Genomic DNA, 26,111 nt, shown 5'->3' on the forward strand with positions numbered 1-26,111 from the left:
GTATTTCTCTCCAATGACATCAGTGTTATATATCTCGAAGTTATCAAAAAGAACGACACCCAAAAAATATAAAGAAAAAAAAAAGAGACGGGACTGGTGTCGCATCGTTGCTAAGTTCATTTTTCACGCCATAAAACGTCGACAACTGCATGTTGAAACACTGCAATGTTAGAGATGGTACGTGTAATTGTAAACGATTATTATATAACATGTGAGGATAAATGTGTAAGACGTGTATATGTGTAAAATTCCCCTAACCCACATCCCCTCTTCCCTGGTTTGTATATGGGCCAATGGCCATACGTACAATAAACCATCCAAAAGTCAAAAGTCAAAAGTCTCTCTCTCTCTCTCTCTCTCTCTCTCTCTCTCTCTCTCTCTCTCTCTCTCTCTCTCTCTCTCTCTCTCTCTCTCTCTCTCTCTCTCTCTCTCTCTCAGAGCTACACAATATATATATATATTTTTTTTACACATTTCTATCCTTTTTCTTGGGCATTTTACATTACAAAACAAAACAAAAACAAAAACAGCATACAAATCAACAATGTGAATAACATCATTTATCCTACATATCTGAGAGAAGACCACTCATGAGATAACAATATCGTTCAAACCACACGTGTATATATACTGTTCAGAAACGCATAGCTTGTAATATTTGGTTAATTTAGTTATATGGCTACAAGGATATCCACCAAACTGCAGAAAATGTTTATCTGGTCGTCGACCTTTCGTCCATTGCCACAAGTGAGCTCTGCACGTGACGCATGCGTTATCAGTGGCTACAATGTCAAAATTGCTCATTTGGCATGACCACTCGTCATGCTTCAGTGTAATCTCGTGAAACTCGGGGAATATTGAGCTCTCACCATGTCTTCCAAAACCCATAAAAGCGGATTGTTCGCCACAAAGAAATCAGACGACAATTCAGCGACGAAAGATGGCCCGATTGAGCAGAGAAGACCGTCAAATTGCATTGGGTCGTTTACAAGCAGGCCAAAGTGAAAGTGCAATCGCCAGGCACTTCCACGTGTCCCAGAGCACCATCATTAGACTGTGGGTCAGGTTTCAAGCCACTGGCTCCGTTGCATGCTGACTTGCCACGAGCGGGAAGACCAAGGGCGACAACTGCTGCTCACGACCGCTTCATACGGCTCCGCCACCTCCGGAATCGTTTCCTGTCGGCCTCATCTTCTGTCCAGGCTCTCCCCGGGCCACACCGATTATCGGACCAGACCGTGCGGAACCGCCTGCACGAAGCTGGTTTGAGAGCTCGCAGACCTCACAGAGGAGCTGTCCTCACCCGCCGCCATCGCCAGAACCGAGTGCAGTGGGGCAACCAGCACCTTCGTTGGACCGTCCGGAATCACTGGAGACACGTGTGGTTCAGCGACGAGTCCTACTTCCTGCTCCAGCGACATGATGGTCGGAGGAGGGTCTACCGGAGAGTAAACGAACGTTACGCGCCCAACTGTGTGGATGAGGCACCCGTTCATGGTGGTGGAGGCGTCATGGTGTGGGGGGCGATCAATACCGCTGGAAGGAGCACCCTGGTGCACGTCCAAGGGCGCATAACTGCCCAGCGATACGTGGAGGAAATTCTGCGCCCACACGCCCTTCCTCTTCTGGCTGACCAGGATGCCATATTCCAGCAGGACAACGCTCGCCCGCACACAGCACGACTCACCACCCAGTTCCTCACCGACCACCATGTCCAGGTGCTTCCCTGGCCATCCATGTCGCCAGACATGAACCCGATAGAACACCTCTGGGATGAATTGGACAGACGTGTGCGCAGGCGAGAAGAAGCGCCGGCAAATCACCGCGATCTATTGCAGGCACTTCAGGAGGAGTGGGACACCATCCCACAGCAAGATATCCGGCATCTGATCCAGTCCATGCCCAGAAGGTGCCGGGCAGTTGTTGCTGCTTAAGGCAGTCACACCCCCTACTGACTTGACAGCCTCGGCACCCAATCGTATTGATTGACTGATTGATTTGAAGATGCAAGAGTGTGTGAAGAGTAAGAATGTGCTTGGGCGGGTGGTGAACACATGTGGTAAGATTGTGGGGGTGAGACAGGAAGGATTGACTGTGCTGTATGAACGACGTGTGGTGCGAAAGGCCCGTTGCATCATCCAGGATAGTAGTCATGTGCTCGCTCACCACTTTGAGGTCCTGCCCTCAGGACGTCGCCTCCGCACTCCCAGATTCCGCACGCTCAGAACTAAGAACAGTTTTATTCCAAAGTCAATTGGCTTTTTAAATACCTAAGTTAATTAAAACTAGTATGTGTGCCGGTGAACATATGCACTGATTTCTGTGATGAATATTTTTTTATGTGCACCCTTATGCTGAGTGTGATAACCCTCGAATGACTAGTCCTGTGATAAATATTGTTCAATGACATATCTAGTCCTGTGATAATGATAGTTTTTAGCGTTAAACTTTTAACCTATTTGGAATCATGTTACTATTCCTGTTAGTGTACATATGCGTGCGCGAGTGTAGTATGCTTCGTATGGTATTTTTATCTGTTGTCTTATTATTTGTTTTGTCTTTTAATGTGCACCACACTGAAATTTCTCTGTATGAGATAATAAAGTATTCGTATTCGTATTCGTATTCAAATGAACTGTGTGTGCATTCAACTGTGTCCATACCAAATTTCAAACAAATAATCTAAATATTGGATTTTCTGTTAATTTTTTCGAAACATAAAACAAATTTGGCAAGTAGCAAATATGCGTTTCTTTTTTTGAACAGTATATCATGGAAATGAGGTCGTGTCAAACTAGTTTGACAGGGACCTGCTTTTTAACTGCTTATGATGACAAAGTCACCGAGACAAACGTCATTATGGAAACTCATTTGCGCCGCTGTTTCCCCTGGAAGAGTTTTTAGAACTTACACGACACGCTACACTTTCTAACGTGATGTTTCTTTGCTTTGACGTGAAAGATTGCAAGAGGCTTTGGAAGAGATCGAGCTAGGTTCCAAAAGAAGCGTCTTCAATGACTGTGTACGCCTCGACTGCGGGACGTTTTGAGTAAAAAACAAGTCGCGTAAGGCGAAAATACAATATTTAGTCAAGTAGCTGTCGAACTCACAGAATGAAAGTGAACGCAATGTAATTTTTCAGCAAGACCGTATACTCGTAGCATCGTCAGTCCACCGCTCATGGCAAAGGCAGTGAAATTGACAAGAAGAGCGGGGTAGTAGTTGCGCTAAGAAGGATAGCACGCTTTTCTGTACCTCTCTTTGTTTTAACTTTCTGAGCGTGTTTTTAATCCAAACATATCATATCTATATGTTTTTGGAATCAGGAACCGACAAGGAATAAGATGAAAGTGTTTTTAAATTGATTTGGACAATTTAATTTTGATAATAATTTTTATATATTTAATTTTCAGAGCTTGTTTTTAATCCGAATATAACATATTTATATGTTTTTGGAATCAGCAAATGATGGAGAATAAGATGAACGTAAATTTGGATCGTTTTATAAATTTTTATTTTTTTTTACAATTTTCAGATTTTTAATGACCAAAGTCATTGATTAATTTTTAAGCCACCAAGCTGAAATGCAATACCGAACCCCGGGCTTTATCGAAGATTACTTGACCAAAATTTCAACCAATTTGGTTGAAAAATGAGGGCGTGACAGTGCCGCCTCAACTTTCACGAAAAGCCGGATATGACGTCATCAAAGACATTTATCAAAAAATGAAAAAAACATATGGGGATTTCATACCCAGGAACTCTCATGTCAAATTTCATAAAGATCGGTCCAGTAGTTTAGTCTGAATCGCTCTACACACACACACACACGCACACACGCACGCACACACACACGCACATACACCACGACCCTCGTTTCGATTCCCCCTCGATGTTAAAATATTTAGTCAAAACTTGACTAAATATAAAAACAGAAAATTATATGGCTTTCTGTGTCGTGCCAAATTTACACTCGTTGCTTTTTCAAATATTGAAAAGCTAGCTATCGCTCGCAGTTCAATATTTAAACAAGTCGCGTAAGGCGAAAATACAATATTTAGTCAAGTAGCTGTGGAACTCACAGAATGAAAGTGAACGCAATGTAATTTTTCAGCAAGACTGTATACTCGTAGCATCGTCAGTCCACCGCTCATGGCAAAGGCAGTGAAATTGACAAGAAGAGCGGGGTAGTAGTTGCGCTAAGAAGGATAGCACGCTTTTCTGTACCTCTCTTTGTTTTAACTTTCTGAGCGTGTTTTTAATCCAAACATATCATATCTATATGTTTTTGGAATCAGGAACCGACAAGGATTAAGATGAAAGTGTTTTTAAATTGATTTGGACAATTTAATTTTGATAATAATTTTTATATATTTAATTTTCAGAGCTTGTTTTTAATCCAAATATAACATATTTATATGTTTTTGGAATCAGAAAATGATGGAGAATAAGATGAACGTAAATTTGGATCGTTTTATAAATTTTTATTTTTTTTTACAATTTTCAGATTTTTAATGACCAAAGTCATTAATTAATTTTTAAGCCACCAAGCTGAAATGCAATACCGAAGTCCGGGCTTCGTCGAAGATTACTTGACCAAAATTTCAACCAATTTGGTTGAAAAATGAGGGCGTGACAGTGCCGCCTCAACTTTCACGAAAAGCCATATATGACGTCATCAAAGACATTTATCGAAAAAAGGAAAAAAACGTTCGGGGATATCAATCCCAGGAACTCTCATTTTAATTTCATAAAGATCGGCCCAGTAGTTTGGTCTGAATCGCTCTACACGCACGCACGCACGCACGCACGCACGCACGCACACACACACACACACAGACACACAGACACACACACACACACACACACACATACACCACGACCCTCGTTTCGATTCCCCCTCGATGTTAAAATATTTAGTCAAAACTTGACTAAATATAAACAAGTCGCGTAAGGCGAAAATACAATATTTAGTCAAGTAGCTGCCATTTTTCAGCAAGACCGTATACTCGTAGCATCGTCAGTCCACCGCTCATGGCAAAGGCAGTGAAATTGACAAGAAGAGCGGGGTAGTAGTTGCGCTAAGAAGGATAGCACGCTTTTCTGTACCTCTTTTTGTTTTAACTTTCTGAGCGTGTTTTTAATCCAAACATATCATATCTATATGTTTTTTGAATCAGGAACCGACAAGGAATAAGATGAAAGTGTTTTTAAATTGATTTGGACAATTTAATTTTGATAATAATTTTTATATATTTAATTTTCAGAGCTTGTTTTTAATCCGAATATAACATATTTATATGTTTTTGGAATCAGCAAATGATGGACAATAAGATAAACGTAAATTTGGATCGTTTTATACATTTTTATTTTTTTTTACATTTTTCAGATTTTTAATGACCAAAGTCAATTAATTTTTAAGCCATCACGCTGAAATGCAATACCGAAGTCCGGGCTTCGTCGAAGACTACTTGACCAAAATTTCAACCAATTTGGTTGAAAAATGAGAGCGTGACAGTGCCGCCTCAACTTTCACGAAAAGCCGCCCGGATATGACGTCATCAAAGACATTTATCGAAAAAAGGAGAAAAACGTTCGGGGATATCATACCCAGGAACTCTCATGTCAAATTTCATAAAGATCGGCCCAGTAGTTTGGTCTGAATCGCTCTACACGCACGCACGCACGCACGCACGCACGCACGCACGCACGCACGCACACACGCACGCACATACACCACGACCCTCGTTTCGATTCCCCCTCGATGTTAAAATATTTAGTCAAAACTTGACTAAATATAAAAAGCAACTCGTGTACATCCGGTACGACACAGCAAGCGATGTAGTATTTTCTATATCAACACCAATACATACCCACACAACACACTTCTTCTTCTTCTTCAGCGTTCCAGAATTGTCTGGTTACGTGTGAGCTCGTTTGCCCATTTGGGTTCCCCGCACTATACTCTGAGATCATAGTCAGCTTCACTCCGATTTCGTTGAGTAGGCATGCTGGGTATTTTCGTGTTTCCATAACCCACCGAACTCTGACATGGATTACAGGATCTTTTCCGTGCGCACTTGGTCTTGTGCTTGCGTGTACACACGAAGGGGGTTAAGTCACTAGCAGGTCTGCACATAAGTTGACCTGGGAGATCGGAAAAATCTCCACTCTTAACCCACCAGGCGGCAGCGACCGGGATTCGAACTCCCGACCTCTCGATTACGAGGCCGACGTCTTACCACCACGCCACCGCGCCCGTCGCACAACACACAAAAACCACGCACACACAAGTTATAAAATTGCCCCCCCCCCCCCCCCCCGAAACAAACAAAATAATCTTCATGTACGTGGGTTTTTTTTTCTTAACAATTTCACTGATTTTTAAAAACAAGAACAAAGAGAGGAAAAGTACCAGTTGAACTGCTTTGCTTTGCCTGAACTTAAAAAAATTGAGACTAGGGGAAAAGTGTCAAAGCTTGAGTTCCCGCTGCCTTGAAAAATACACTTTCATGAACACTCATCTTCTGCCAGACATCACATACACGCCAGACATCACATACACGCCAGTTCAAAACGCCAAAAGCAAAACAACTGCATTAATTTTGGTCAATTTTGAAGCAAGTTACGCGCGTTTTAAAATAAAAATGACGTCATTCTACTTCCACTACAAAGTTGGGTCTTAAACTTTGTGATCAACACGTTGATGTTGCTAATTCTGTGATTTCAACTTGAGACGGCTCTCCGTAGTCAGCTAGACGTTAAGCAATGATAATAAATAAACAAATATATTTGTCACAAAAAAAAACAAAAAAAACCCCACTCATCTTCAGTAAAAGAAAAGCTGCACATTCCTTAAAAAACAAACACCGATGGGTGATGAATAAAGCGCAGAAAATGAAGATGGGAGACAGTATTAAAGATGTAAGTAAGATAAGCCAAAATGTTAACGAAAGCACAGCAACCCCACAGTAACCATAACAGGATTCAGGCTGTAACTTCGTCATTGGAGACGAACACAAAGACTGATACGCTGATGATGTTTACAACGAGCCCACATCAACTTCAGGAAAACCATAACAGGGTTCAGTCAGTTACATCGCCGTGGTAGCAGAGTAACGTACAAGTTTTGCTTCAGGAACGTAAGCGGTGTTCACAACTCCATCCGGACATGCGCCCTGGGTGTCCCGGAAGCAGCGGAAGACGTCTGCAGATGGCGGCAGGATGTGACGTAAAAAGAGCAGCCTGGCAAGGGCCGAGAAGACAAGGATGCAGATGACGGAGATCAGCATGGAGAGAGTTCGGAACGGGAACTGCTGCCCGGAGACGGGATCCATCCATGGATACTCTGAAGAACAAGACAACAAGAATTTCAGCTTGTGTAGACGGAAGATCTACCTCTTTTTGTAAGGCGTACAGTCCTTCCCTTTGCAAACATCTCAGATCTAGCCAGTTTCTACATGGGAAAAGACCATCGCTCCGCTTCGTCACATACCAACATTGAACAGCCTGGGTGCTCTCTGTGTACAGTGGACTGGGTGGCCGAGTGGTAACGCACTTGCGCTCGGAAGCGAGAGGTTGCGAGTTCGACCCTGGGTCAGGGCGTTAGCAATTTTCTCCCCCCTTTCCTAACCTAGGTGGTGGGTTCAAGTGCTAGTCTTTCGGATGAGACGAAAAACCGAGGTCCCTTCGTGTACACTACATTGGGGTGTGCACGTTAAAGATCCCACGATTGACAAAAGGGTCTTTCCTGGCAAAATTGTATAGGCATAGATAAAAATGTCCACCAAAATACCCGTGTGACTTGGAATAATAGGCCGTGAAAAGTAGGAAATGCGCCGAAATGGCTGCGATCTGCTGGCCGATGTGAATGCGTGATGTATTGTGTAAAAAAAAAATTCCATCTCACACGGCATAAATAAATCCCTGCGCCTTGAATATGTGCGCGATATAAATTGCATAAAAAAATTAAAAAAATTAAAAATAAATCCCTGCGCTTAGAACTGTACCCACGGAATACGCGCGATATAAGCCTCATATTGATTGATTGATTGATAAAAACATTTTGATTAATCGATTTCGTAAGAATGTAATTCATAAAGATGTTAAAAACAAACTGGCCAGAAGGATGTGTGTGTGTGTGTGTGTGTGTGTGTGTGTGTGTGTGTGTGTGTGTGTGTGTGTGTGTGTGTGTGTGTGTGTGTGTGTGTGTGTGTGATAAAAAACCCAAGAAAACAAGAAAAGAATATTATTGGAACGTTTAATTATTGACAAAACAAAACGTTACGTTCACAACAATTTAATGTTGTCAATAATCAAACGTACCGATAACATACCTTCATTGTTTTTTTAATTCTGAATATTGGAACGTTGGCAGTCTATTTGTTTTTGGATTTTAGATCCCTCGCAAACGTACCAATAGTAGGAGGCAGGCTGAGCCCAGGCTCCCCTCCCAAGATCCTGAAGGTCAGGCCAATAATAAAGCCGGCGAGGGAGCCATAGGAGTTGCTCCAGCGAATGTACAGCACGCAAATCAGCTGCGGGAACAGGACGACGTAGACGAAGTCCGAGCAGAGCAGAAAGAGATAGTAGATGGACGACACGGAGATGGCCATGGCGCATGCCATGACAGCGATCACCAGCTGGGCCCCACGCATCACCCACACCACCACTGTGTCTGTCGGCTGAAACAGAAAGAAATAGTACAGGCCCATCAAAGCAGAAGATATCATATATAGACGCCCCTCCATTTTCTTTGAAACCTTGTTCGTTCCGTGTTGCGTCTGCTTTTTGTTGTCTTTTGTGTTCTTGTTTTTACTGATGAAGCTTCCAGAAGCAAAAATTCGTTATCGTCTTGTGTCGTCTTTGTATCGGTGAGTACAGTAATCCTTTGTTTTTTAACTTTATATATAGACGACACGGAGATGGCGTATGGCACACGCCAGGCTGCCAGCGATCACCAGCTATACCCTTTGCATCATCCAACATTCCTCCCTGGAAGCCCCTTTCTTTCACACACTAGGTCCCAGCCCTGAACCCTCACCTTGATCTTCCAGATGGATTCGTGGATAACGGAGAAGACGTTGACGGCGAACATGGTTGAAGCGGAGAGGATGGAGGAGTCGGTGGAGGACATGACGGCGGCGGACACAGCCCCCAGTCCGATGAAGGACACGGCCACAGGCGTCATGTGAAAGTACACCAAGGGAAGCGTCAGGCTGGCGTCAACGCTCAGGAGCGTCGCGTTGCCGTATGCCGTCTGGCTCCAGTCTGCGAACATTAGTCAGTGCTTATTAAAAGGACAACGATAATCAAGGAAAAGATACAACCAATCAAACCGGCAAACAAACATGCCACTGAAAGAACACCAGCGTCGCGTTGCCGTATAGTATGCCGTCTGGCTCGCTCTAGTCTGCGAACATGGATTAGTCACTGGTAAAAGTCGTTTGTTCCTTTCAATGCTTGTTATTCTCTCAGGTGTCAGGAGAATGGTTCCGAATAACTCTCACCTACTCTATTTCACATGCTGTATGCATTTAGAGCGCTTATTTCCCTTTGGTTACCAGAGCTGATCAAAAAGACAAAAATAAACAAACAAACAAACAAACAAACAAACAAACAACAACCCATCAAACTAGCAAACAAACATGCCACTGAAAGTACACGCGGCAGGCTGGCTTCAGCGTGCAGGTCCGTCGCGTTCCCGTATGACGTCTGGCTCAAATTCAAGGGGTAGGAAGGGGGGGGGGGGGGGTAGTGCACGTTGGGTTATTTTGTGTTCCTATACACAATGGAACTCTGCCTTAGATTGCATTATCTCAAATTTTACGTGCGTATTTGGTCTTGTGCAGGCCAGGGCTGAATATGAATCTACATAAACAGACATAGCTACTGGGACAAAAGCGAGGCCCTCGTGATAAATGTTTTTAACGCCTTCATAGTGACACCATTAGGGGCAAGCAGGCCCTGAAAAACTCACCAGCAGTATAAGCAATGGCACCAAAGAGGGCAGCAGGGATGGCCATGATGATGCAACCAAAACCTCCGACGAAGGACAGTCCTTTGGCCACGCTAACTGTCCGCGCGGACAGAGCTCTCTGCCAGTACACCTGCACGTGCAGTCTACATGGTTGGTGGAGTGATAATTATGGCTGGGCGAATACCGCACACAGAAGGACAGAAGGATGCAGAGACAGATAGGAACCAGCAAGCAGGCACACACACACACACACACACACACACACACACACACACACACACACACACACACACACACACACACACACACACACACGCATAAACGCACACACGTAAAACGCATTCATGCACACACAAAAACTGAAGCACACATGCGCATGCGCGTAAACACACACACACCGGCACACACACACACACACACACGCGCACACACACGCACTCACACACACACACACACACACACACACACACACACACACACACACACACACACACACACACACACACACACAAGCATGCACAGTTTCTTGAATTGATAGACTTCTTTGTCAATCAAAACGTATGTTGACAGAACGGTAAAGAGGACGAGAGGTGACATCCTTCCCGTACGCACGATCATGTTCGCCGCGACAAATCTGTCCAGCATATCACATACAAGAAGAGCATCTTTCACTTGCACACATGGAGAAGCAGAGCAGGACACGGCCCACATCCTACGAGACTGCAGGAACCACCAGGTGCTGAGAGAGGAAATCTGGCCATTGCCGGAGTCCCTGCACAACAAACTGTACGGGCCAGTGGCTGCGCTGCAGAAGACCACTAATTATATCTCAAGATCTGGACTCCAAGTGTGATCGGCGATCGAAAAGAAGAAGAAGACTTGCACACATACCAAAAATCAGTGGCCCGGCTTTATTCTGTGCATTGTATAATGTTTTTGTGTGAATCAATTTAGCATACTGATATAGGTGTCATGAACAGAATAGATTCAACGCTAAATTCCCACTCTGCACAGAAAGCAGCCCGGCTGTTGATCTTTGTGTGACAGGGAGACTACCGTCGCCCTTCACAGCAGACTCTGCAGAGTTGTTCGCCTTAGAAGTTGCGAGCTATTTATAGCTCGCAAGGCAACACCTGTGGATTGTAGAGTTCTGTTTGTGATGGGGTCTGGCGGCTTTTGTCTCTCTGTATGTTCATGGATTCCTTTGCGAATGCATAACATTTTTTATAGGGCTTAGAAATAAGCTCTAAAATTCTCAATCCTGTTTGATTGGACTTCGCCTCCAAAGGTGATTGTGGTGTTTCGGCACTCGGTTACATTAGGCATGTATTTAAATTGCAGGATGCTCTTATTCAGCGCAGTACTAGTTTTTAAAGGCACAGTCAGTCTCCCGTACACCATCACAGACACTGTCGGGCTTTTACACACAGTACAAACACCCTTTCGTTTGAACACTCACCGCTTGAGAACATCCTAGGTGCCCTACGTAAAGAGCGAGCAATTTTCAAAGAATTTATTTTTGCGTGGCGAGCCGGATTGTCTGATCAGACAATCGGGCGGCGCGTTTTGGCGCTAGACCTAACTTTTAAAATCTAAATAATAAATTGACAGCTTGTTACACAAACATTCTTAAATCATAAAAGAATTCTTTTTTCATCAAGACAAGATCAGTACAACTCGAAGTTTTGAAAGTTTAAAAAAAGATAGCCCGGAAGTGTGTCCCGCAAAACGTGGTTCTCGTAGCAGACGAATGTTCTGCATGTCGCCAGATTTCTTTGAACGGTCAACCGCCACCGCTCAGTTCGTGTGACTCGCAGCCGTTTGTTGCGTTTTAGATTCAGAGGTACACAATAACGTGCTATTGCATACAGCGAGTCGCATTGAAATCACAAACTGACTACTAAATTGTGAAAAAAAAGGAAAGTGGATCACACGGGTTCACGATGGCTCAGGGGTTAGATAAACCACGAAAACAGGTGTGTGGTTTACGCGAGCTAAATAGCCATTCAAACGAACTGTGTCATTTAATGCTATTAAATGCTATTGCAAGTGTGTTCGATAAGGTTAGAACTGCTTTTTTCATGAGAGTATTTAAATCGTTCTGTAAATCATTTTAGGCATACTGGGGCTTTAAGAGGCGTACAATTCAAAGCCTGTAGCCGGACATGAAGCCCAAGTGTGTCTGTCCAGCGTAAAAGCTTTAACAGATCTGCTGTTGCCAACAGAATCGCTCACACGAGAAGGAATGCCTATACCTACCCTTGACTGCTACAATGCGTATGGGGGTGCTTTGTTGTTTGTTTTTGTTGTTGTTGTTGTTGTTGTTGGTTTTGTTTTGCAATGATGACAAAATCAATACTCTGACAAGGGAAACAACCGCTGTATGTTGCCCTATCAAAGTGCAGCCAGATGATTTCCTTCCCTGGAGACGATTTTCTCAGATTTTGTCTAATTGTTGTAACTTGCATGTTATGATTTGTATTGACATTTTCAACTAAATTTTCCGGCAGTCAAGGGTTAATGGCCAACCAGTGAGGTGGTTGTGAACCAAGAGAGCAAACCTACCTGCCACGGAATACCGCCAAAGATGAGAAGCAGGTAGAAGTCAATGTAGCTGCCGATGTAGGGCGTGTCCACCTGTCCGATCCACTCCGTGTTGTTGGTGATGGACCGTGACGCCTCGTGGGTCATAGCAAAGGGCACACCTACCCACTGAAACAGGCGCAGAGAAATCAGTGGTCAGCGAACCGATTCAAATGATGAGGCCCGCTGTTACAAGTTGATGTTATGCCAAAGTATCTAGTGTGCATATAATCTTTCTAATATGCAGATAGAAGGAATTTTAGTTTGTGCACACCAGAGTCAGATCGAGAGACAAAGAAGAAGCTCAAATGATATGGTCAACGTACAGAGAAAATCAGGGTTTTAACAAAATATGTATTGCGAAGAAGCACCGATCTATTCAGTATTGCTGACGGTGTGTTTAGTGTTTTCACACAAGGGCATGAGAATTTTGGGGTAAACGTAACAGATTGCCTTGTCTTTCTGAAACATGCTCTAGCTTCAGTGGCGGGTCAGTGAATCGATTTCAAAATAATTTTTCGGAACAGCGCTCATTGGCGTCTCATTGTGGGCTTAATCAATGACTCACACACACACACAAACACACACACACACACACACACACACACACACACACACACACACACACACACACACACACACACACACACACACACACACACACACACACACACACACACACACACACTCTTCTCTTATTCCGTAACGCATCTCTTGTTTAAATTAAATCTCTCAAGTCTCAGCTGCTCACAAAATGAGATTAGACAGGGCGAGACGCGGAGATGAGATTAGAAAAAAAAATAGAAAAGACAAGACAAGATAGCAATTTTTTTCTCAAATGGCAGGAAAGGGCGGGGGGGGGGGGGGGAGAGTCACCTACCAGGCCGATGAATATGCAGATGAGCTGCACCACATCGGTGTAGGCCACAGAGTAGAGACCCCCCATGAGCGTGTACAGGAGAGCTATGCCGGCCGATATGATGATGGACAGAGTCAGGTCAATGTCCAGTATCACCTTCAGTGTGGCGCCTGTCCGTATGTAATGCACGTGCACACATTGAGTGACCGCAAACACACAAAGAAAGAAACAAACAAGGAATCAGCAAACATGATATTCACTATACACACTGAAAAGTAATCGACATGCATGATTCGCTACTGGCGAAACGCTACACTTCGTGCCACTACAGGTTTCGTTCGAGATGTCCAGTCCCTTGACCACAAATATTTAACAAGAAAGAAAGAAAGAAAGACAGAAAAGAAAAAACAAGAAAAAAAAAGAAAGAAAGAAAAGAAAGAAAGAAAGGAAGAACGAAAGAACGAAAGAAAGAAAGAAAGAAAGAAAAAAAGAAAGAAAGAAAGAGAGAAAGACGGACAGACAGACTGACAGACAAACAGACAGACAGGCAGGCAGACAGACAGACAGAAAGAAAAAAAGAAAAAAAGACAGAGACAACAACCAAGCAACCAACCAACCAACCAACCAACCAACCAAACAAACAAACAAACCAAGTGCATTGAGGATGGACGCAGACCAGAAGACCTCAGCAGTGAGAGCGGGTATGTAGAGGAGGCAGCCCATCAGACGACCGAACTTGTGGTGAAAGGGGTCCAGCAAGGTGCTGAACCCGCTCCTCCGCATCTTGTCCACGAAAAACAAGCCACCTGTAAAACACAACACTTCCCTCTTATACTAGGGTACTTAAACCCCGGTCACACATAGATGCCGCTTCTTCTTAATTAATGTGTCCGAGAGCGTGCCTAAGCGTATGCCAAACGTGGGAGGATCTCTATGAGCGTGGTTTGGTCGGGGTGGTATCATTCAGCTAGACCGGGAAGCTGCACGCTCTCCCTACGCCTATTTTGAACTGCACAAAACAAGTCTGGGTCGTGGCGCAGTACAGTCGTAATGTAGCTTTGTTTTAATTTGCCATGTGCTGGATTTTGACGGCGATATGCCCCGATTTGATAACTTTTTCAGATCGGAGTGATCGACATGCATGGTCTTCGTAAGGTCGTAGAGCTGTGTGACAGGGGACTTAAGAGGAGGAGCAGGATTAGAACGAGGAGGAGGAAGAGCAGCATCAGCAGCAGCAAAAGGAGCTGGCGGTTGCAGACAGCAATGTTCTTTTTTTATTTGGTGTTTAACGTCGTTTTCAACCACGAAGGTTATATCGCGACGGGGAAAGGGGGGAGATGGGATAGAGCCACTTGTTAATTGTTTCTTGTTCACAAAACCACTAATAAAAAAATTGCTCCAGGGGCTTGCAACGTAGTACAATATATTACCTTACTGGGAGAATGCAAGTTTCCAGTACAAAGGACTTAACATTTCTTACATACTGCTTGACTAAAATCTTTACAAACATTGACTATATTCTATACAAGAAACACTTAACAAGGGTAAAAGGATAAACAGAATCCGTTAGTCGCCTCTTACGACATGCTGGGGAGCATCGGGTAAATTCTTCCTCCTAACCCGCGGGGGGAGACAGCGATGTAAAGGAATAGCTAATGGGACAAGATCTTTTGCGGTTACCACAAAACACTTCCCTCTTGTATACTAGGCTATTTCTTATTATTATTTTAGTCCGTCAGATGGGAACGCCCGTCTCCTCTATGAAGGTGTTCTATGGCTCGGAATTTCAGAGGAGGGGCAGGAGGAGAAGGAGGAGGAGGTGGAAGAGGAGGAACAGGAGGAGCAGCAACAGCAGCAAAAGCAAAAGGGGGTGGTGGTTGAAGAAAGCGATGTTGAAGAATAGCTGATGAACACGACTGCTTGCTTTTTTTTCCCACACACTACCACAGGATCAAGATAGATCGAGGGAAAAATCGACAGATTTCAGTATAACCCAAGCAAAATCAAAGGCTTGTGGACAGAACGTAACGACCTTGATCATCGCAAAGGATATTTATTGTGATCACAATGCACGCTGAAACCAATTTACCCAGTAATTATTGAATACTTTGAGAAACCTTAACCTTCTCCGTTAGGGCAGCATTTTGTATTTTCCCGACTGCAAAGCGGTTAAAGACTCACTAAATCGTAATGGCATGCTAATAACAACGTGAAATCATGAAGCAGAAACAAATTCTATTTTTAAGTACAGAAAATACACTGATAAACTTTCCACCAAAGATCGAGTACCTGCATGGCGGGCGGGGTGATGCAAATGGGTCGCACAAGTAATCTTCCCATTTGGATGACATATGTACAGAGACATCTTCTCTGCGCCAAATGGCTCCGTGAACATTAAGCGTGGGTACACTCAACAACAACAACAACAACTACAACAACAACAACAACAACAACAACAACAACAACAACAACAACAACAACAACAACAACAACAACAACGACAGCAACGACACATTTCACCAACGTGCACAGTTACCGGTCTGAAAAGTGCAACTTGTTTTTACCTACGATGAGACTCATGGCGTAGCCCAGGGGCGCCTGACACCACAACAGACCAGATCCTGGCGTCGCCACTATCTCAGTAGTGCCGTTTATGTAGCCACCTCCCACCCAGGTCGCTGTCAGACAGAAAGACAAGATATGCTTGCGTGTTCGTCGAAATTAAAAACATTTAGTCAACACTTGGCTAAATGTAAAGAAACAGTTATAACATAGAATAACACGAAGGTACACCCAAAAGATTTAAAGAGAACAGATAAAGGGGTGGGGGATGGGGGAGGTGGGGGTCTTTACAAAATGATGTGTTAGTCGATTTTAAACAGGCTCTTATTCATATTCATTAATCATACATGTCTTAAAATTGAAATCGGTTCTAGTTAAAGACGAGAAAAGCTGGCTATACTGCTACACATAGTGGCTTGGACATGATCAAATGCATGGCGGAACATGACTAGATAGCGGTAATAGGCATTGACATAATCAAGTCTGAATGCTGAACAGATGCAGATATTCAGATTGTGGTTGTCATTCACGTTAGATCATGAAAAGTTAGACCCATCCTCCGGCAAATGAGATGGTCGTAAAAATCATCTCATTATCATCATCATCATCATCATCAGCAGCAGCAGCACCAGCTGATATTTCTTAATTCCTGATAAGAACTTTCATTGCTGCTATTCAAGTTATAGCACCAACAAGGAGGTCGGTACCTCGATCAACAACATTGTCATCATTTTTACGAGTTTTCATTCACAAGCACCAGGGAAATAAATCTCATGTTCCCCATGCAATAAATCCCCGGTTACCATAGTTGCAGGAAGCAGGTTATACATGGATAATCAAAAGCAAACGCTCGGGGATTCTTCGGCTCTTTTCATTGGTGTTTCCCCAGACCTAAACAGACGACACGACACTGCTTTGCAAAGTTCCAAAAACGAACTGGCAAACTGGCAAAAGTTAACAAAAAACAAAACTACTTCATGAAAGGACATACATTCATCAAAAACAAACAAGGAACTTAGTCGATAAATATCGACAGGGGGCGGACAAATGGTTTACATGTGAAATGTGTGTATATGGGTGTGGTTCTGAAACAAACAAACCATGTGAACCCCCCCATCCCACCGCTCGCGGGCTGAACGACTGACGCGGTCTTTTCCAGAAGAACACCGCGTGTACATAATACACAATTCGATCGCGTAGCACTGCCAATGCACATTTTCGCAACGAAAACCGTGCTACTGTTTCTTGTGTGTTAAATCTGAAAGCAATATAAGTGAACGAACAATTGAAAACTGATATCACGTTACTAAACTCCCAAAAGTAATAAATTACTTCTGACTGCGGTACACAATACGGCAGTCACCTCTGCGAATGCTGTCGAAGAATCTAACCGAAAGTAAACATTCTGGGAATCTACGCGCATCGGCCTTGACGCAAGTTCAATACTGAGCCAGTGAGCGCGCCGCGGCGAAGTTGGCCGCTGTAAGTCTCGCAGCGCTGGCTGGCTGAGCGAGTTGCGTGTCCATCCATATTAGGTCCAAGCCGCACCGTAGATCAGATTAGTAGGTGCTTGATTTTGGTATTTTGATTTTACATAACATTAAACCTTTCTTGGGGTTCATGGTCATGGCAACAGCCATAATAATATTATATCATGTATAATATTACATTTCAGCATATTTGAATTACATGTCATCATACCAAACTGTCATACATTTTTATTCCTACATCATTCTGATTGATCACAACCAAACCTACTATCAGTGGACACATCCAAATGTAAGCGCCTGTTCTTGACAACTTTTAATCGATCTAAAAATAGCAACTTGCTGGGCCCTTTGCCGCCAACAGACACTGTTTGGCCTGTAGGTAAAATGTACAATGTATTTTCTGATTTGTGCACAAAAGCTTTTTTTCTTTTTTCTTTTTTTTAACATAACAATGTTTAATGTCACTGTATGTTTAAAAGACCATGGTCATATTTGTAAAAAAAATGTTAAATTAGAAAATAAATAACATTTTGGTTCATGATTTTTCCTACACCTGTGCTAAAAATAAGAAATAAAAATGTCGGGTATATAAGTCACTCAAATACAGCTAGGTATGAATGGCTCGGTTTGAGTTTGTTGCAGTTGACCCTGCACAATGCGACATATCATGTTTTTGTTGAACAATTTTGACGTCACCCCTCCCATAGGGTGACGTATTTCACAACTTCCTGTGTTACACAAACTCTGTGATGACCAATTTTGACGTCACCCCTCCCATAGGGTGACGGATTTCACAACTTTCTACAGATGAACAATGTTGCCTTCACCCCTCCCATAGGGTGACGGATGTCACAACTTCCTGTGTACACAAACTGATGACGTATTTCACAACAAAATGGCGCTGCCCATGGTCAACCTCTAAACTATCCGTATAGAATGGGGGCGTCCTCGCCCCCATAATGAAACCTAGCGATATGTTTTGTCTTCTTACAGAGTCATGGGGTGCGTGTATCTGTGTTTCGATACACAGACGTTCGGAGAAACACAAACGTCAAGTTCAAGTAAAACGACCCCTGACACACACATTTTGACCCGTGCACAAGACCTTGTATCGATAAACGAAGCACAAATAAGAAACAATAATAAAAGCAAAGAAAATAGCAACAAGATATGCAAACATCTAGCAAAGCCGAGCAAGTAGAATGACAGGTCTAATGAAAAACAAAGAGGTACTGAGTCGGAAACAAGATCGCGATTCTTTCCTTCGCTGCACGACGCAAATCTTCTGTGACCTTTGACCAAACGTAGCTTCCACATTCGATCACTCAGCTTAATATTTACAACAGAAAGCCGAGGGGGTGGAATACCGAGATGAACCTACAGAACTGTGCATCCTCAAACCTGACATATTCATCCCAACATTTTAATGAACTCAAAAACACAGAAAGTTGCTTTCACACGCCAGCTTTGTTTGCCAGTGGTTATCAAACCGGGACTCGTGTGGTTATCAGCACGGAACCCGTGTTTCAAAGCATTGCTCCCTGGGTTGATTGTGCACTTATTTTCTCACTACCAAAATGATGACAAAAACGATGTTTGGTGGTTTGTTGACAGACCAGCTTTTTTGTCGGTCCTCGGGGGGCATATCGACTTTTGTTTCATATTTATTGACCAAAAGACGATATGCTCCCCCTCGGACTGACAAAAAAGCTGGTCTGTCAACAACCCATCAAACATCTTATACCATCTGAACATTCCACTTATAAAAAGCACCCGTCAAACACGCAGATCTTTACCAGGTATATATAGTGCTGACACACAATGACCGAGCCGATCGAGTTACGTCTCTAAACCAACTCCATAACTCTACTTGACACCAACCTCCAGCACAGCCATCCCTCCTTTGCGGCGGCCATTTTCCCTCTTCATTTTTTTCTAATCATCTAAATTCGGAGTAACTCCCGGGAACATATTCGTAATGGTTTCACCGTGAGGCGTAAAACAAACATTTCTTATCAACGCAGATCTTGCCGGTCATTGTATAATAAACGAAGGGAAGTAAGCGCTCTAAATGAATACGACTTGTGTAAAGTCATGAGGATGAAAGTCGCTTGTTCATTTTGTGACAGGGGAGGCTACCGCTCCTTTCACAGCAGACTCTGCACCCGAGTTGTTGGCCTTTAAGTCAACACCGGTGGATTGTGGAATTCTGTTTGTGATGGGGTCTGGTGGTTTCCGATTGTCTGTATGTTCATGGAAACCTTCGGGTTTGCATAACAGTTTTTATAGGGGTAAGAAATTAGCCCTAACATTTTCAATCCTGTTTGATTGCACTTCGCCTCCCGAGGTAATCGTAGTGTTACGGCACTCGGTTACAATTTCAAAGCGTGTTATTCTCTCAGGTGCTAGGGCAATGGTTCCGAATAACTCTCACTTTCTCTATTACACATGTCGAATGCATTTAGAGCGCATACTTCCCTTTGTTTATTAGATCTCGAAACAGCGGTCTGATCTGCCTCGTTCAGTGTTTAAGATTCTTACCGGTCATGGTAAAACTGCCAACGAACATGCCGATGTTTCTGCCGGCCATCATGACGTCCTGGCGGGAGAGGTTGCGGACCTTGAGACCGGTCTTGCGTGCAGCCACGATGCCCACGATCAGGATCAGCAAGTAGAACACGATGATGGACACCAGGCCCGCCACGTTCACCGCCATCTTGCTTTTCACGATCTCAACTGGAGGACTTGGTTGATCTCAGCCTCTGACCCTGTGAAAAAAGCAAAAGAGAATAGCAATAATAATAATAAAAATAATAAAACGGTCTTAACCGTCACTGAGACAGCAGTCTCGTAGCGCTGTAATATCTGCAGACATATTTGCACAAAGAGAAGGATGAGGGGTTGGAGAAAGTTAATGTTAGCCACAGGAATCGTGCATCCATGCACAGGGCTCCCCACGGACGCCCCTCCTAGTGCGTCCCGGGCCCCCCACTTTTAATTTTTAGAGGGTCCATGGACCCCCCACTGCAAAATTTTAGAGGGTCCCAAAGGTCCTAACACCGAAAAGTCCCAGTGTACTTATAACGGACGAGTGCAGTCTGAAAATGGTATCTACAGTACGCACGATAAATGAAATTAAGTGCGTCCCAGCACCCGCTCTATTAAAGTCTAGTGCGTCCAGGGACTCCCTCCATACATTTCTAGTACGTTTTTTCGGCTTCCAGTGCGTATAGGACGCAGGGACGCGCGCTATGGGGAGCCCTGATGCATACACAGACGGCTCAGCTTCAACTACCCTCGGGACATGAGAAGACAACAGCAGTACCAACAGGACTCAAGTGTACGAATTACAGGCCAGAATTAGAACCCCTATTCGAGCAGCTGCCATCTTGGAAATCTCAACCGATTATGAAGATCAGGTCGTCTTTCTCAGAGATGCCCTGTCTGTCCTTGAGGCAATGAACAGCGGCCAGCACCCACGTCTGGTAGAACCGCTCCAATTCATCACCTTCACACACGCTCGCACACCCACACATACTGAAGACTTGATACTTAAAGGCACAGTAAGCCTCCCGTAAACTATCACAGATACTGTCAGGCTTTTCCACACACAGTACAAACACCCTTTCATTTAAACACTCACCGCTTGAGAACATCCTAGGTGCCCTCCGTAAAGAGCGAGCAATTTTCAAAGAATTTATTTTTGCGTGGTTTATCTTACCCCTGAGCCATCGTGAACCCGTGTGATCAAGTTTCCCTTTTTCACAATGTAGTCGTCAGTAAGTAATTTGAATGCGACTCGCTGTGAGCTTATCTGCAATAGCACGTTATTAAGTACCTCTGACTATGCACGAAACAAACGGCTGTGGTTCACAAGAGCTCTAGCGATGGCTTTTGACTGTTCAGAGGAACTGGCGATGGACATAAACCGTCGTCTGCTTCGAGAACCACGACCTTGCGTGACCCTGCTTCCGAGCTTTTCTTTTTTCAAACTTTCAAAACTTCGAATTGTACTGATCTTGTCTTGATGAAAAAAGAATTCTTTTATGATTTAAGAATGTTTGTGTAACAAGCTGTCAATTTATTATTTAGATTTTAAAAGTTAGGTCTAGCGCCAAAACGCACCACGGTCCGATTGTCTCTGACACAATCCGCAAAATTAATTCTTTGAAAATTGCTCGCTCTTTACGTAGGGCACCTAGGATGTTCCCGTTTGGTGAGCGTTCAAATGGAAGGGTGTTTGCACTGTGTGTAAAAGCCTGACAGTATCTGTGATGGTTTACGGGAGGCTTACTGTGCCTTTAACGGGCACTCACCTCCCTAATAGGCTCTTGTTCCTGTGAAGACGTTAAACTTAAATTAGCCAGGGCACTCACGCTTCACTGACGTTTCTTCCTTTCTATCTGTCCCACGATCTGTCCCGCTTTCTCTTTAATGGGTGCTTGTGTATGCCAATGGAACTAAAATAGTTTCATATCAATAGTGTTTTGGAATAGGAGACTTTTGTCACCTGTATCATGTCAGTGTGTGTGTGTATGTATGTGTGCTTTTGTGTGTCACTGTGTCATTCTGTCTGTCTATTTGTATAAGCCAAGCATTAAAGCACTCTCTAACGCTGAGATCGAGACTCCAACAGGCATACACTACGACACAGACCTAAGAGTACATCCAGTAATAAAATCTTACAGGAATATCAAGGACACAGCTCACCTTGCTCTGATAGATGGCGACGGATCAACAACACGTCTCACACAAAAGTGACTCAGTAAACAAGTGGGGCAGTAAAAACCACGTACGAATATGCACCACCGACTACACAAAACACCGTGGAAATAGCAATACACAAAAAATCCTGTATCTCCACACCTAAAAAGAGTTCATGGGTGGATCACAACAGGTAAAGAAGCGACAGAACCCGCTGACCGAGCGTCAGTCGCGATGAGAATGGGGAAGATTGTAGCACAGGACTAAGACGTAAAGCGGTTCAACGGAGGATGAAGGAAAAAACCAAATACTGTAAACAAATGTTGGGGTATTTGTGTCCCGTTTGACTTGACTTTCTCTCGTTGTGACAGGAGCATGGGGAAGATTGTAGCACAGGCACAAGATAGCGGTTCAATGGAGGGGGAAGAAAACTAACAACTACTGGAAATAAAGAACGGGGTCTGAGGGCCCTGCTTAACTTGACTTTGTGACTCGTCGTGACAGAATGGCTATCGGCTGGACACCGTCTTTTACCGGAGAATACTCGGGAGCCTGTGCCTACTACTGGCTGGTAAAGTCGCTGAGTGTATAGCCTCTCGACGGGTAAACAAGTCCTGTTTTGAGCGAACACTGTTTTTGTGGTGCACTACCTCTGTTTTAAAACAAATCGAAAAAAATACACAGCGGCCATATTTCCTCTTTATTTGAATGAATGTCAACTTCAAAAATATTGTTTTAGAGTGCAAATTAAAAAAAATCAATGCATGAAGAATTTGAAAAAACAGTTGGCTATACCTATAATTTACACAGCAGAACACGCACGGTCCTTGAAGCTCACTGTAACCCACGGTCCTTGAAGCTCGCTATGTAAGCGATGGTCCACACACTTTGTTGAACCAATGACTGCTTGTGTTAGCTATCAAGCGGCGCTTTTAATGGGTGTGTGAATATGTAGTTCAAGTGCATATTCTTCTTATTCTTCTCGTTCGCTAAAGTGCATATTAAAAAGCTTCTCCTTGGTTTCTTTGTGTAGTTGTCTCCGTAACATATTTTGATCAATTACAATAGGTCTAGTAAATAAAGGTAGCTTGTGGATCTTGCAAATGTTAGATGAAACTTTCGTCTGATGTTACGCTCACTGTCTGGTTGGCCAAGCGCATGATAATTAGCTACTTTATTTGAACTTATTCTGCAAAAATCCGGAGACACGGACTATTGCCAACCATAGATGTGTGTCATACACATCTCTGTGCAAACTGACAATCGTTCCTCACAAAAGCTGTTTCACAATAAACTTATGTAATCTACGCAAGTGAGCCTTTAGCGTTTGTTTTCTCATTAACAGACATGGCCGATAAAAAAAAAATCAAAAATTGGCCGCAGTTGGCACTCGATATATATGTACGTGCCTTCAAAGGAGTTCTTTTCTACAAAGTATATTCATTTCACAAGAAGGAATAGGAAGACTGATACAACCAGTGCCAACATCTGAATCCCCAGCACATACCCTTCGACCTTCACTCTCAAACTCTTCAAACAGACATCGCATGCTAATATACATCAAGTCGGAAAGCATGAAATTGAACATGCAAATGACGCGAATATTGCAACCGAGACGATTATACACAGAAAGACCGGCACGGTTGGCCTAGTGGTAAGGCGTCCGCCCCGTGATCGGGAGGTCGTGGGTTCGAACCCCGGCTGGGTCATACCTAAGACTTTAAAATTGGCAATCTAGTCGCTGCTCCGCCTGGCGTCTGGCATTATGGGGTTAGTGCTAGGACTGGTTGGTCCGGTGTCAGAATAATGTGACTGGGTGAGACATGAAGCCTGTGCTGCGACTTCTGTCTTGTGTGTGGCGCACGTTATATGTCAAAGCAGCACCGCCCTGATATGGCCCTTCATGGTCGGCTGGGCGTTAAGCAAACAAAACAAAACAAATACACAGAAAGCTTTACTCTGCTGCAGATGTTTAAACGCATAAGACAACTTTTGCATTGATTGCACACACTTGCCATTTTCTGCATGTACAAATAGGTTTAGAGTAAAGCCCTTTTTAATTAGCCTTTATGTGGCGTTTCGTCCAATAAGATACGGTAAGCAAGACTTCAACACAAAGCTTAGATTCCCAAGGATATAGGTTTCTCAGGTTTAGGTTTAGGTTTTATTATTATGAAACGTTAGAATTCTGCCTGTTTCAATTATTTTTCAAGTTCCTTAGAACACCACACTATCACAATCAAGAAAATTAGAGTTCAAATGTAATTAGCTTGAAGGAATTATGATTATAATTTGAACAGTCAGCGACTGGCGGGTCCGCAATTTTGTCTGTACAAGTTATCTTATCTCGGATATACCCAAGTACACGGGCAAGTATGTTTTTGACAGCTACCACCAGAACGTATCTAAAGATATATTTGTAAGTCAAACGTCTTTACTGATGTCAACCTGCGGACACAGAATTCCTCAGCGCATTAACGTGTCATGCAAACGGCCGTTCAACTGTGACATGCACAGGTATGCATCCATACATGTACCTGTACACTGACAGAGGGGAATGCAAACATAGCACGGTTAACACTGAAATTGACCCACTTTCGCTCAGATATTATATAACGCACCCTGTACTCTCGAAGAAAAGAGAGTTCAGGCTACACGAATAAAAGGAGAAATAAAAACAAGTCGCGTAAAGCGTTATCAAAACATTTCATCAATCTGTCGGCCTAAACATCAAAACTAAACGAAAAACTCTGAACCGAGACTGAGTCCCAGCTGACCGAAACCCGTCGACCAAGACAGCGATATCTCGTTGTCATGTACTCAGGGGGCCTAGTTTGCGTAAAAGCGGAATAGTTTAAGCTTAACAGCAATCAAAACATAACAGCTCTATATACTTTTGATTCAGGAAAACTTCGAAAAATGTGAATGGAACACCTTGTGTATAGATTATTACAATTTCAATTTCAAGCAAAACTTTCATTTACAAATTAATTAAACAACTCAAGCTTTCAAGCTGAAATGCAATCCCATTGTCCGGACCGGGTCAAAGACTGTTTGACCAAAATGTTAATCAATTTCATTGCAAACAAGAGGTTGCCACTGTGCCGCTTCAACTTTTTTTTAAAGTCGGATATGACATCATCAAAAGACATTTGTTGGAAAAATGAGACAAATATCTTGCGATACCATCTACAAAAATTCACATGAAAATGTTATCTGTCCAGTACGTTTCTATGAATCGCTCTACACACACACACACACACACACACACACGCACACCATCGATCACCCTCGTCTCGATTCCCAGACTATCAGAATACATTTAGTCAAAACTTGACACCTTTGCCGACGGTCGTTAACATGCGAATACACACCTTATTGGGGTTCCAATGCACCTTTGAGATGATACCCGGTGAAATTTAAAATGATACTCTAATGTGGCCATGCCTACTTAAACGCGCACACTTACTACAACATAACTTACTATAACTTACCTGTAATCCATGTCAGAGTTCGGTGGGTTATAGAAACACGAAAATACCCAGCATGCTTCCTCCGAAAGCGGCGTATGGCTGCCTAAATGGCGGGGTAAAAACGGTCATACACGTAAAAGCCGTGGGAGTTTCAGCCCATGAACGAACAATCAAAACAAACTATAACAAAGGTTACGCTGGTACGTCATCAACATAGGCACAAGAGCGTATATTTATAGTTACCAAAAAGCTTTGTTCTCATGAGGAGTTAAACGTTGTGATCATGCAGTCGTTTTTTAGTGCAGTGACACAGATCATTACTTACCTGGTGAAAACAAAAAACAAAACACCTGTTGCTTGCTTTTAACGGCGCAGTTCTTCCCGTGTAAATCACTCGGCTCACCAAGTCATGTCTGGCCAGGCTTTGACGTGGAATAATTAGGCCACCGTTGCATATTTCA

General features: G+C 43.4%; 1 protein-coding gene across 3 annotated transcripts; it reads right to left on the reverse strand.

Annotated features, from left to right (window-relative positions):
- Window positions 1-5,685: 5,685 nt before the first annotated feature.
- LOC138959691 (high-affinity choline transporter 1-like) lies at window positions 5,686-23,067 on the reverse strand. Of its 3 annotated transcripts, none has more exons than XM_070331276.1 (10): window positions 22,973-23,067; window positions 20,015-20,241; window positions 15,986-16,099; window positions 14,072-14,227; window positions 13,443-13,591; window positions 12,545-12,691; window positions 9,980-10,109; window positions 9,044-9,270; window positions 8,417-8,684; window positions 5,686-7,348 (listed from the first exon to the last, which is right to left on the reverse strand). In XM_070331276.1, exons 2-10 carry the CDS (start codon window positions 20,187-20,189, stop codon window positions 7,095-7,097), a joined length of 1,620 nt encoding a protein of 539 aa, XP_070187377.1. In that variant the 5' UTR covers window positions 20,190-20,241; window positions 22,973-23,067; the 3' UTR covers window positions 5,686-7,094. The 3 variants fall into 3 exon arrangements, with proteins under 3 accessions (XP_070187377.1, XP_070187378.1, XP_070187376.1); XM_070331275.1 differs by lacking the exon at window positions 22,973-23,067 and adding an exon at window positions 22,184-22,448 and having other exon boundaries at window positions 5,687-7,348; XM_070331277.1 differs by lacking the exons at window positions 15,986-16,099; window positions 20,015-20,241; window positions 22,973-23,067 and adding an exon at window positions 22,184-22,447.
- Window positions 23,068-26,111: the final 3,044 nt, after the last annotated feature.

Source organism: Littorina saxatilis, linkage group LG2, assembly GCF_037325665.1.
Source record: "Littorina saxatilis isolate snail1 linkage group LG2, US_GU_Lsax_2.0, whole genome shotgun sequence".
Lineage (NCBI taxonomy): Eukaryota > Metazoa > Mollusca > Gastropoda > Littorinimorpha > Littorinidae > Littorina > Littorina saxatilis.

What these genes read in the sequence shown, in the direction of transcription:
- LOC138959691 (XM_070331276.1), bottom strand. Translation starts at nt 20,189, where the DNA reads ATGGCGGTGAACGTGGCGGGCCTGGTGTCCATCATCGTGTTCTACTTG. An exon ending in TGGCAGTTTTACCATGACCG is followed by an intron (nt 16,100 to 20,014) that starts GTAAGAATCTTA and finishes TCTGTCTGACAG; the next exon opens with CGACCTGGGTGGGAGGTGGC. An exon ending in TCTGCATATTCATCGGCCTG is followed by an intron (nt 12,692 to 13,442) that starts GTAGGTGACTCT and finishes CGCCTGTTTCAG; the next exon opens with TGGGTAGGTGTGCCCTTTGC.